At 37.1% G+C, this 12,943-nt stretch overlaps 2 protein-coding genes across 2 annotated transcripts; both read right to left on the reverse strand.

The window, feature by feature from the left end:
- Nucleotides 1-1,980: 1,980 nt before the first annotated feature.
- LOC101300286 (ras-related protein RABE1a-like) lies at nucleotides 1,981-4,963 on the reverse strand. Its single transcript, XM_004307505.1, has 9 exons — nucleotides 4,890-4,963; nucleotides 4,637-4,756; nucleotides 3,847-3,919; nucleotides 3,528-3,628; nucleotides 3,121-3,186; nucleotides 2,929-3,026; nucleotides 2,708-2,770; nucleotides 2,523-2,618; nucleotides 1,981-2,359 (listed from the first exon to the last, which is right to left on the reverse strand). Exons 2-9 carry the CDS (start codon nucleotides 4,704-4,706, stop codon nucleotides 2,291-2,293), a joined length of 636 nt encoding a protein of 211 aa, XP_004307553.1. The 5' UTR covers nucleotides 4,707-4,756; nucleotides 4,890-4,963; the 3' UTR covers nucleotides 1,981-2,290.
- A 2,033-nt stretch (nucleotides 4,964-6,996) lies between these two features.
- Nucleotides 6,997-8,957, reverse strand: LOC101300570 (40S ribosomal protein S15a-1-like). Its single transcript, XM_004307506.1, has 4 exons — nucleotides 8,742-8,957; nucleotides 8,043-8,180; nucleotides 7,779-7,939; nucleotides 6,997-7,384 (listed from the first exon to the last, which is right to left on the reverse strand). The coding sequence occupies exons 2-4, from the start codon at nucleotides 8,173-8,175 to the stop codon at nucleotides 7,286-7,288; spliced, it is 393 nt and encodes a 130-aa protein (XP_004307554.1). The 5' UTR covers nucleotides 8,176-8,180; nucleotides 8,742-8,957; the 3' UTR covers nucleotides 6,997-7,285.
- Nucleotides 8,958-12,943: the final 3,986 nt, after the last annotated feature.

The raw sequence follows: 12,943 nt of genomic DNA on the forward strand, positions 1-12,943 counted from the left end.
ATCCAACATCTTCTCGTCCTTGTTCAGTTTCCCTGTGAATGACGAGAAACGTACAGTTAGCAGACATGTACCCCAAGTTTGCAATGTCTGACTAAGATAGCAGTTGCCGTCAGCATATATACAAAATCAACAAATACACAAGCATATCTTGATCTTGAATGCATCTCATTAAACACAACGTACATAAACCAAAGCTTAACAATAGGGTCTGTGTGTATAAAAACTATGTGTACGTTAGGGTTTTGGATGGTAGACTCCTAAAGCAATCAGAGAAAAAGATGAAGCATTCCTAAAGCCTGTTTATAGTTGCAGAAGCTATGAGAACATTATAAATGAAAAAGCTATTAATAGAGCTCAAAAATAAAACTTACAGTCCTACAGTGCAACCGAATATTTTGTTGTTGCCGCCATTGAGAGTCTTGACCTTACTTGAGAGTTGTCGAGCAACAAAGGGTTGATCAGCAGAGGCAGGAGCCTGCAATGTGAATTTGTGGCAATGAAGCTTATAACTCTCATCACCCGATTCCTCCCAAATCAGAGCAAACCTGTGCTTTCCGATTTGGAACAAGCACGGTAAGTAGTACACGTAAACGTATCCCACTTGGTCATGGACCCAGTCTGGGATAACCAGAAGCGCCTCATCAAGGCCCTCAACTGGTTCATGCAGCCATTGCCGCAGGTTAATATCAAACACCCACAAACCGGGCCTCTCCGTATCCCCCATTATGGGGTGCCTTGACCCGTAGGCTATTAAGTAGGAGTCTCCAGAAAGCACCACTCCAGGGGTCCAGTCACCCCAGAAATGTTTAAAGAGGCAGTCCCACCTTTTCTCTTCTATATCATAAGAAAACAAATAGTGCGGCGAGATACCTGCGCGGCCATAGGCGTAAATCTTGTTGTTAGAAATAGCAAGAGGCTGTGGGACGTGAGCATATTCTCCAATCATTCTAGGCAGCGGTTCGGTAGTGACAACATCATCAGAGAGGCTAGAAAGATTCATTATGTAAGATTGAGGTCCGAAGCCATAGATCAAACCATCTTTAGAGGAAGCCATATGTTGAGTGTAATTGTGATATTGACCAAAGGACTGGCGACGCCAATGGAACCTCGGTTCTTGCAAGTCCAAGAACTCATATTCCCTGGCGGGTTCCGGGTGAAAGAACTGAATTTCCCCTTCTGGTACCGGACGGTAATTAATTTTAACACCACCGAGGAGGTATAATTGGGAGTTGATGACCAAAATGTTCCGTGGGCAGCGCTGGTAACTGAACTGCGGAAGATCAAGAGGACGGAAGATAATATCATCATCATCTTCTTCTTCTTCTTCTTGGTTCTGGCTTCCATCCTCGATTACGAACCATAACGATGATTCGCCCTCACGGACCTGAACGTACAAGGGACTGTCCCTCGTTTTGGTTGTCATTCTCCCGATTTGTGCAGTACGTGATATCTCTCTTTTTGCTGCTGCTGTTCACTTTGACCCTATACACATAAGCATACCTCTCTTGATTTCTTTCCTTGTTTTTCTTTGGATCAACTAGAACCCTTTCAGTTTCTTCCCAAACTATCATAATGGTTTCATTTTTCCTAACCCTTGGCCTAAAATCTTGCTACATTTAATTCGATCCTCCACCTTGCACTGTGAAAGTTCAACACTGAAAATCTGTATTAGTTAGTCTGCCTACAGTTCTGAAGAGTAAATCACAAAAACATCTTTCAGATTCAACGTAAAGGTTGGAGAATCAAAGCCAACCAGGGTGTTAAATTTGATTGAGATAATAATTATTATTAATTACTCATTATGTTGAATTCTTCATTGAATTTCTAGAAAACCGTCCAAACTCTACTTGCCTCAGAGTTATCAAGTACAAATTCAAGCTATTTCTTGAAACTGAATCACCAATCTTCACAACCTAAATCATCACTATAACAACAATCCACATGTTCATTTGTTGTTGATGAATTTTATTGTCAGTATCAGTATATTATCAAGAATGTTCCATGAACCGTAAATGGGTTGAATTGAAGACAATTGAATTAGGCAAAGGAAACACCTAAAGCCTTTTCTTGATAAAGAAGCAAGCCTGATTATCTATCTACATCAAGGCAAGCATCACTACATAGGCAATGACCAAAAAAAGGGTAGAAATTGTCACAATGGAAAGACAAACAAAATTAATACTACACCCTGGTAGTGGAGACTTAGCTCTAACAAAGATGCCCACCATCTAGTTGATTTCACCTAAACCCAGCTCAGTGCAATCAAAAGAGCTGTGGTTAATTCGTTCAACTAACCACAGCATGATGAACTTTGTGCTGCTTGACCCCCTCCAGGTTCATTCATCTTGAGTGATTGCGGCTGAAACCATCACAGAAGAGGAGTCATCAACATTTGAGAATACACTAGTGGAAATAAGGGTTTCCGCTTTGGAAGGCATAGAACTACTGATTTGGGCTAAAAAAGTAAGGTGGAGGAAACAAAAGGTCAATATTGTTCTTCTAACTAGGAAATAAATACACACCTCAGTGCCCCTGGAATCAGATTCTGCCAGTCTCTGCTTGATATCCCTGGCCATTGAAAAGAAAACCTCCTCCACGTTCAAGTTTGTCTTTGCGCTCTGCAGAACCAGAACATATACTCCTGATATAAGCAAGTCTCATGTACTAGTGTAGACACAAAATCTAAGGCATAGAGATTGCTACTTACAGTTTCAAAGAACTTGATGCCATACTCATCAGCAAGAGCTTGACCTTTAGATGCAGGCACAGCCTAAACGCATGGAAAATTTCATTGATAAAGCCCCCACAAGTGTGCATATACAACAAATACATGCAGATAAGTTAGCACCATAGTGTCAAATCAAACAGAGGATAGACCAAAGAATCCACATTTCATGTAAGCGAAAAAAAAAAAAAAACGTTACACACCCTTTTGCTTTCATCCATGTCAGCCTTGTTTCCCACCAGTACCTTGTTGACATTGTCAGAAGCATGTTGTTCAATGTTACGAATCCAGTTCCTAATGTCTGCAAATGAAGAGATGGTTATTATAAGAGCTATATGACAATCCATTATAACTTTAATAATCTCAGAACAGGCTATCAAAGTATGAGGAATTACTGTTGAAAGATGACTCATCAGTTACATCATAGACCAACAAAATACCCATGGCTCCTCGATAGTAAGCTGCAGAGCATAGCACAAAAACATGAGAAAAGTGCTGCACAACACTTATAGAATCAAAATCAGTTAACGACTGACCTAGTGGGCTAGTACAACCACCAGACAACTACATGATAAACCACCTATAGATAATCAAGTTAAATATAAAGGGGGCGAGGGATTTACAAAACGATAAAACTATCCTCATCATAAGAACCAGCATTTCTATATCCTTTTTCTAGGTTATAAAGGATTATTTTCTATGTTACTTCTTTAAACTTCAAATACTCCTCATTTTGAGCAAGGCAGTACTTGCTGGGCAAGTTCCATCTAAAACAACAATATGTAAAATCTTAAACATGCACCTGTTGTGATTGTCCGGAACCGTTCCTGGCCAGCTGTATCCCAAATTTGCAACTTAATCCGTTTGCCATCAAGCTCAATGGTTCTTATCTTGAAGTCAATTCTGTCAAGGAAAGATCATTATGTAAGAGATGTTAAGGATCTCCATGAAGCTTTTAGTTAGTTCAACTCTAATACAATTAAAAGGAAACACACTCTAATTGACAATGTTTTATATCTATTAGCTTAGATCATGATCCGATTGACCTATTGTGATGGTCAACATTACACATATTAGAGAGTTTCTGACAGTAAATGCGCACAGTTTCTGAGAATACAAACCCAATAGTGGTAATGAAACTGGTTGTGAAGGAGCCATCAGAAAACCGTAAAAGCAGGCAACTCTTTCCAACGCCTGAATTTAGCAAGTACTATTAGTCATTCACAACCAAAATCTACATAGATGAGAATAAGCATATCTCCCAGGAATAATGATATATAAATGCAAGTACTTAATTCTTGATGCTTCGCAATTGCACTAAAAAGAAACATTCCGTAGTTAACACAAATCCCAGATACAATATAGAAGATCCCAATTCCATTTCATTCTTATCCATCTCAACTAATTTTCAAAATGAACCCTGTAATAGCAATAAGCCCCCTTGAAGCTAAATCTATGACCCCCGACAGGCGAAACTCATGCTTAATCCACCTAAATATATGCCTTTTCCTGAAACACAAATACTAAATTCTCATAGTATCGTATACCCTGGCCAACTCTTGTTTGTTTCACTGGCATATCTCAGGATACAGGGTTAGTCAAACATTTACTCATCACATTACATTTCATTCCCAAAAGTTATATATATATATATATATATATATATCTTTCTCCCATTATCAGTCAAAACCAAAATGGGATCTTTCAACCAAACCCATGAACTCCGTTCAAATCAATATAGCTCAAACCAACTATCCCATTAGAAAACTGAAATACAACATCACATTGTCACTACCCATCCCAAGTAAAAACCAAAACCGAATTGGATCTCAAAATGGTCACCTTCCATTTCTTATTTCCATATCTTTATCAGGAACCAAACAAAAAAAAAACTATAGAACTTTCACTAACCACTGTCGCCAATGAGGAGGAGCTTGATCAGATAATCGTAATCGGCGCGAGCCCTTGGTGCTGCAGCCATTGATTTGCTATATATCAGCAACCCAAACTGCAAAATCCAACCTTCAATCTCTGCAACCAATAATGAACAACAACAACAACAACCAAAGTCGTTTTTTTTTTTTAGGACAAAACAAAAGCGTATATGATTCAATAACTTTTGAAGAAAATACATGAGATCATAGAGAGATAGAGAGAAAGTTACCTCCGGTGAAAGCTTAGCAAGTGGTCGGCGACATCAGAAGCGATCCAATGAATGTGGGAGACTTCGGGTTCGTGACCTCTTTGGTTCTGTTGTGTTTAATAATACGTGGGAGACTCCTTACTGTACGTGAAAGCAATGCGTCCGTACACCCTGTTGCACTAGATAATTTCTCTGCTATTCATGAATTCATTTGCTCATAATATTTTGAAAATATTGAACTTTGTAATAAATTTTCATGTGATTGTAGAAAAGATTTATATATGGACTTTGTATTAAAATTTCAACGGTTTCTATCCTCTTCTTTCTTTTTCAGTTACGCAAATTTGAAAACAATAACCTAGCTAGCTTCAAATTTTGATTCATCGTTTCAGCAAAACGTAATTCTCGAGAATTTAAATAAAACTAAAGAATTTCTAATTTCTTAAGACTATTTCCCATGTTTGGATTCTTATCCCGTGGAAATATTCTTATCCCGTGGAATTAGTAATTTCCACTGGAAAATAATAGTGGAATTTAAGAGTTTAAATTCCCGACTTGAATTCTTCACAAAATAGATGTCATTTGTCAATTCTCTTAACTGAGGTTAGTCTAAATACAAATTCTTATCATTTTAAAACTCTACATCCTGAAATTCAAACAGTAGAATTCTCAATTAATAGAATTTAAATTCATGGCATTGTAATTCCCATGATTTTGAAATTTCTATAGAAATTGAAATTACTGTATCCAAACACAATGTTAAAGAAAATGTGGGTTATACAAGTTCACACATGTACGATCGTGCATATATAATTATATACATACGTACTTGCCATGAAAATAAATTCAAAACAAATTAGTTTTAACAAAATCAAGAGCTTATTTGGTTTAAGGAAAACTATCAACTTAAACTCTATGAAACATTTCCGACAAAAAAAAAAACTCTATGAAACATTTTATCACATGTTTCTCTATGTTCTAAAGACAATGTATATAGTAGTGGAAACACGTGATGGTTTTGTTGCATAAAAATGAAAGATACTATTTATTTAAAATATTTAATGAAGAATTTCATACACTAACACACATTACATCTATGATTGATGATCATCAAAACACGCGCATTAAATTAAGTTTTTGAGTGACTTAGTGTTAAACAAATTAGATTTTTTACGTGGGTACGGGGTACCTAACAAAATAAAAAAGAAATGTAATGTGCGAAAAGGTGAAATAGAAAAGAACCCAAAGAAAGTTATAGTTGGAGTATATCCTGGGAAGATCCTCTGCCCACTTCCTTGCACCTACTAAACGTCATAGACATGCTCAAGTTTGTTTGTCACCTTTCTAACACTTCTCAGCTCTCTCTATCTCTGTTTCTCTCCGATCTCCATCATTGACCTCTGCGATTTCGAGCTTCTTCAGATGGGGTTTGAGTTCGATAGTCATGGCGGTGACAACATTGGTGGTAGAGTTGGTGGTGCAGCTGCTGCTACTACCAGCAAAGATGGAGCTGGCAACAAGAAAGAAGACGATTGAAGTTTAGGTTATGAATGAATGGCATTTGATGTCCACCGGTAGGGCAACTACGATCTTTGGCAGTACTTCTGAAACTCTATATTATGTGTCTTTCTGTTAAATTAGTTATATTATTGTTCAAATTCCAGCCATGTTCATGGAGAGTGCTACTTAGTCATTCTCTCCCAATAAAACGTTTGCTGGTTTATATAATAATACTCCTTTGTCTTTGTGCTGGAACATCATATCAATCCATCCTCGTTTGCTTATTAATCTACAAATGTTGTCTTTGTACATCCCATGTCTTTTTCTGTTTAATTTGTATCAACCATATGCAAAGTTATAAACCTACTTGATCGCACACTGGATCCAACAGCCTGCACTCGAAGTTTCCTTCTTTCGGAATGCGGGGCAGAAGAGGGTCACCGACGTTTTGTTCATATTCTGATGAACCGTCCACAATATGGAGTTTATAGATTTAAAGTTTCAAACAATAATGGAAGTCAGAATGTATCTGACGGATTGGCTGGAGCATCAAATTAGAGATCCCTAAATGAGACTCAACCTAGTCGAGCAAAACATTTAGCTGAAAACTAGAAATAACCGTGAATTTGGAAAGATAACAGTATAGGCATCACCAATGCATTGCAAAATTGCATTTTAAGAACCATGAATAATAGTCAAAATTCTGCATTTCATTCAACAATTTAAGACAGAACCACAAGACGGTGTAGACAGACATGCAATAATATTCCATAGACGAAGTAACAAATCCCATTAAAATAATCTCTATACGCAGCCAAAATAAACATAAACACAAAAGTCTATGATGTTCTGCATAAGCAGACCCAACGTCCTCAGCTGCAGAAAAAACCCGGTCTCATTCTTGATAAAAAGCTGGCCTAATAAAAGAAACCAAGAACTTTCCCACCGACATTCTTTCTTCTAGCCTCTTCATGGTCCATGATGCCAGCTGAAGTGGTAAGCACGATATATCCAAACTGCAAGATGAAACAGAAAGTAGCTCAAGTGAATGTGGTAAGATTAAAGTCATAAAGTCAACCGAATAAGCTATGAGGGCATAAATGCACAACAGTAGTCGATTCATAACCAGCCAACCAACGATAACACTTGTGAAGGATATTCATGCAACAGAATAACTACAGAGTACAAACTAAGATGAATCACATATCAAGGCCACACTTTATAATCACACAAAATTCAGCTCATCTTGTTGAGATTCCAAAAATTTGTTCAAAACAAACAAGGGTGAACAAATCTAAATAACACTAGATCTAATACGTAAACAGAGCCTCAAATCATATCATATATCTAAACTCGAGAGACCACTTCAATGCTTTTTCCTGAGTTACTAACAACTAAAGCTTGACTAACCTGTCTTGAAGGAAGCAACCTAGCAGTCCAACCTTCAATCTCCTTAACACCGACATCAAAACGAGGACTAATGACCCCACACTTGTTAAGCCTTCCATTCAGTTCAACCACAATTTTACCAGACCTGTGGTCATCAACATACTCGAATTCTCCAATGTATCCTAAAGCAGAAAATAAAAGACATAAATATCCATAATATTTACTCACAAAAATGGAATAACGAAAACAGAACTAATGAATTTAAACAAGGTTTTGGATACTGACCATGCTTTTGCATCACGGTGAGGAACTTGATGATCACTTTGGATGATGGCCTGATCATCACCTGACGCTTACCACGTTTCTCTGCATTGTACATGCCCTTAAGAGCATCATTCAGCACGCTAACCCTCACCATTGTCGCTGCTGCATAAGAAAACAAAAACAAATAAAAAAACCAAAACTTTAGTTCACATATCACAAAATCAAGCAAACTGAAGCACAGAGACAAATTCCACTAAATATGCTCCCACTCAGTAACACCCAGAACCATAAAAACACATACCAATTTCCTAACTTCATCGAAATTCACTTAACAATCAACTAAGCCATCAACAACCATCATGGTTTTAACCATTTCCATATATCAAGCAGATAAATGAATCAACATGGTGAAATCTAATAACCCAGAATAAACCCAAAACTCTGCATTCCGACACTGAAATTCCACAAAGGACTACAAGAACAGCCACAACACAAAAACAGAGCCCAAAACCAAATACACAACAGATCTATATGTTAAAGATCAAAACTTTATTTAATCTTTCCTTTAAATATCGACGAAACTAAGCACAGAGGCTCTAATAAACCTCAAAATTGCACTAATTGAAATAACAGGGCACATCCATGAAACCCATAAGAGACTAAAAGAGATATGAAATCGAGACAAATTGAAGTTATTGATGAAGAAAAATGAGTACCCACCTTGAGAGATGAGCAAGCTAAGCAACAGAGGCGCCTCCGACTCTCCGAGAGCTTTAGGGTTTTTTAGGGCTTAAGAAAGAGGGAGGTGGGAGACTGAAAACCTAGCTATTATATATTTGGTGGGAACGGCGAGTAGTTGGGCTTTGCCTAATTATAGGCCCAAATATTTGTGGAAGTTTTAGACCAGAATCAAGCAAGACGAGGACCAAAAATCCCAAAATTAAAAACTAAAAGCCTAGATTCCCCTACATAGTACAAACCGAGTATATGAATTCTACTTAGCTGAGTTTTACGAGAATCAAATTCTGCGAGACTTTGATCAAACAGGTAGTGGAAGTCACAGATGAAGAACATAGCACGACAAGAATACTACAATTATTAATTAGCTATATAGTTTTTGTTCACATATGAAGAACCAACACGACAAGAATACTACGATCATGGACCCTTAGAAAGACAACAGGGAGTGAAAGCCACATTAGATGAAAAAAGATTACCGAGCTCGACAATACTACGCTCATTAGTTAGAAACGTAAGTTTTGTTCCTACCAAAAATGTAAAATGGCACTGTTTTTAGTTAGGGACTAGATGTCATTGATTTGATGCTTAAACTACTTTTATTAGGCCATCACCATCAACTCCTTGTTCATATAGTTATAAATAGAAACCATGCATGACCCAATTGAAGCACCGAGTAACAAAGTCATCTTAATATAAGTCTTCCTATCTTGCCCAAATGGCTTTCAGCTCGACACCAAAGCTCAGATTATCTCTTCTGTTGTTGTTTTTGTCTATGTTTGCATTTTCTGCCGCAGCTTCGTGTTCTGGCCATGGACACCAAAGCAGGATTGCCCATGTCAGCGGGTACTTCCAGAACATTCTCGTTGAAACATTTACCTTATTCAATAACAGTAGGGTAACTGCACTCCCAGACCCAAACTCTGCAGTAAAGGCCATGTACCGAAGCGCCAGAGTGAGATTAGGTCAATACGATTATTTTGTCATCGGAGAGCACTATAATGTGACAGATGACTCCGGTCATCGTTACAATGGCTCGTATACGTTGATAGGGGCTTGGAACCAATCCATGACACTCAGTCCGACTATGGTTGGACCAGGTACTGGAGACTTCTCGAAGGCTACGGGAAGTGCTTATCTTGGAGGCTTCTCTCGCTTGTACAATCGATTCAGCGCCCGAATTTTACTTTGTCGTTAATTAGTTATCACATATGATCAGTTGGAAGCTCATGCATGTTTTTCTATATAAAGTGAATCCAAATAATGAACAACGCGTCTCCATACATACACAGAATCGTGTGTGTAGCAGGATGTGACAGTGTTTATATATCATTACATGCATTATGTATAGAAAATAATATGTTGTAACAAACAATTTGCATGTAATAATAATTATTTGTGAGAAATAAAGGGATAGTTGTCAATGTTTTGACCATTTTGTGTGTATTTTCACAACAAATTGCCTTTTATTTTTATTTTTTATGATTCATATATTATATCCAATAGGAAACCCAAAATAAAATTAACATTGATTCAAAATGAAGATGAAAAAGGGTTCCAACTCCATGGAATAGAAGGTGCGAAACAGAAGAGTTTCACTGTTTCAGTCCCACATAAATGAAAAGATTACTTGACTAGAGTTTTACCAGAAACAAGTTTTGCAAGACTCGTTAAACTAAACAGGTAGTGAAAGCTACATATGAAGAAAAAAGAGAACCGAGTAGTCCGAAACAATTACTACAAGGTGAGTTAGTTGAGTTAGTTCAAATGGATATCAAGGTGACATGCATGGGATGTATTTTATGTCCTAATGATTATGAAGATGTTATGCAGTTAACGCTTCAATGCTCATCACGCCTGGAATGCAGCTGGTTTATTAATATGGTAGGGGTATAGATGGGAACGGGAAGCTATATATAAAGATTTCTTGATTTCTATGGTTTCGACTAGGGACATAAATCAAATTGAGAAGATCTTGATGATTATGTGGACTATTTGGGAGGAGAAAAGGCAGAATCCGAATGATGCTGTTTTATTATCTTTAGGTTGGTTCATGAGTTCAAAAAGGCCAATGCTACTGTGTCCAATGGGGTTGCGCTCACAGGACAGGTTTGGCAAGCACCGAATCAAGACTGGCTGAAGTGCAACTGTGATGGTGCATTCTTAGTGAATTCTAGAACGGCAGGCGCGCAGTTGAATTATTTTTCGAAACGGTGAAGGTCGGTTTGTAACTAATCTGTGCAGGTAAACCTTTCCGGCAAATTTTTTCTACAATTCATGCTGATTTATTAGCTATATATGTTGGAAGGCTTGGAGAATATTATTCTTGAGTCATTTTCGAGTCTGACGTACTGCTTGTTATTAGTCTAAGACTGGTGAATTAAACATGCAAGGAGTGAAAGTTACGGATGAATACGAAAAGGGAGCCGAGCTCGACAAGAACACTACAATCATCAAATTGAAATATAAGTTTGTTCCATCGGAAACATACAATGCGCTGATACTAGAATTTCCTCGATATTGAATAACTCTTGCTTGCAATACTCTTTGCATTCATTATACACTGTTTTTGGTTAGGAAGTCGAGGTCATTGATCTGATGCTCTAACCACTTTGATTTGTCCATCATCATCTACGTAATCCTTGTTCATATGGCAATAAATAAGAACCATATATGCATGACCTAATTGAACAACTGCATCACAAACTTATTCTGAGTTTGATCTTCCTATCATTGTTTGTTTGCTCAAACGGCTTTCAGCTTGACACCAAAGCTCACTATATATATCTTTTATGTTCAGGCTTTGCGTTCTGCATGACGTCGTTTATTTCGATTCTCTATCTTCACTATAACAAGAACAAGAACACAAGGTTCAGACACTAATTATGTAACTGTCCATATGTCATTTCTAAAGTGCATGGTCCAGCAGATGGAAAATTCTCGTTACACAACATAAATTAAATTTCCAATGGCTATGCTTGCAATCTGCGCTGTATATGGAACACGTAGAAATAAGGCCCAATAATTTCGACCCAAAAAAGCCCAGGAAAAATGTAAGTTCTGTTGTTATGCATTATTTAGCCACCCAGTTGTGGGCTTAGCCACTTGTAGGCCTAATAATTTGTGAAAGTGTAATCTGATGTACAAAAGATTTCTGGACATATCTTTACTATTAAAAAGCCTGTCTTTGATAAAACATTTTTTCCAATTGTCTAAAAAATCGAGGTAGCAAAAAGATCTCAAAGAAATAAAAATAAAAATATTATGGGCATGACTGTAAAACACCGAAGCATACGATTAATGTCTATAATTGCCCTGATGATGAGTTTCTTATGCTTGAAAGTTGAAACATTCTTAGAAGTCGAACACATGTACACAATCATACAATAAAGTGTTATGATTTAGCTAGTTTCCTACAACCTTTTTACTTTTATCAAAATGCATATGAATATCACAGTGCACCATAAATAAACAAGAGGATGTGTTAAATAGGGATACGTACAATGATGAAGAAGAAAAAAAAAAGAAAAAAAAGAAAGAAAACCTTGCTTGAAGAAGAATACTACAATGATGAAGAACTACAAGTCTACAACCATGAATTAATAATATCGGTTGTCACACCAAAATTATAAATTGCCAAAATTAGAAGGACGTCCTTGGCACTGGCTTACTCTTGCTTGCATTACTCGTTGCCTACATTACACATTTATACCACTCTTTTTAGTAAGGACTGATTTTAAAGGAGTCCAGTGATTCTGATGCTTAAACTATTATGATTAATCAGTCCATCATCTTCTCTTATTTTGTTCATTGATTTGATGCTTAAACATTTCTGGTTATGCGAACTATTCTGTACGTCATATATCAATTAACCCTAGTTCATATAAATAAAGGGATTCAGCTCCTCTAAAGTTACATAAAGTTTACAAAATCTAGACCATATAAAATTATTAATGGTTTAACTTTAAACACATCTGACGGCACTAACAACATGACTAACGTCTACCATTCATTCACCAGTTATTACTTTATCTTCCTCATTTTTTTTTCTGAAGTGTTGTTTCATGAATGTTATCAGTTATTCTCATTCAAAGAACAATGGATCGGAAAAGATACACAACCAAGTGACCAACCGTGTTAAACTGAGGTACCAGACGATAAGGACAGGGGCGGTCCAATGTTTT

This window comes from Fragaria vesca, linkage group LG7 (assembly GCF_000184155.1).
Source record: "Fragaria vesca subsp. vesca linkage group LG7, FraVesHawaii_1.0, whole genome shotgun sequence".
Classification (NCBI taxonomy): domain Eukaryota; kingdom Viridiplantae; phylum Streptophyta; class Magnoliopsida; order Rosales; family Rosaceae; genus Fragaria; species Fragaria vesca.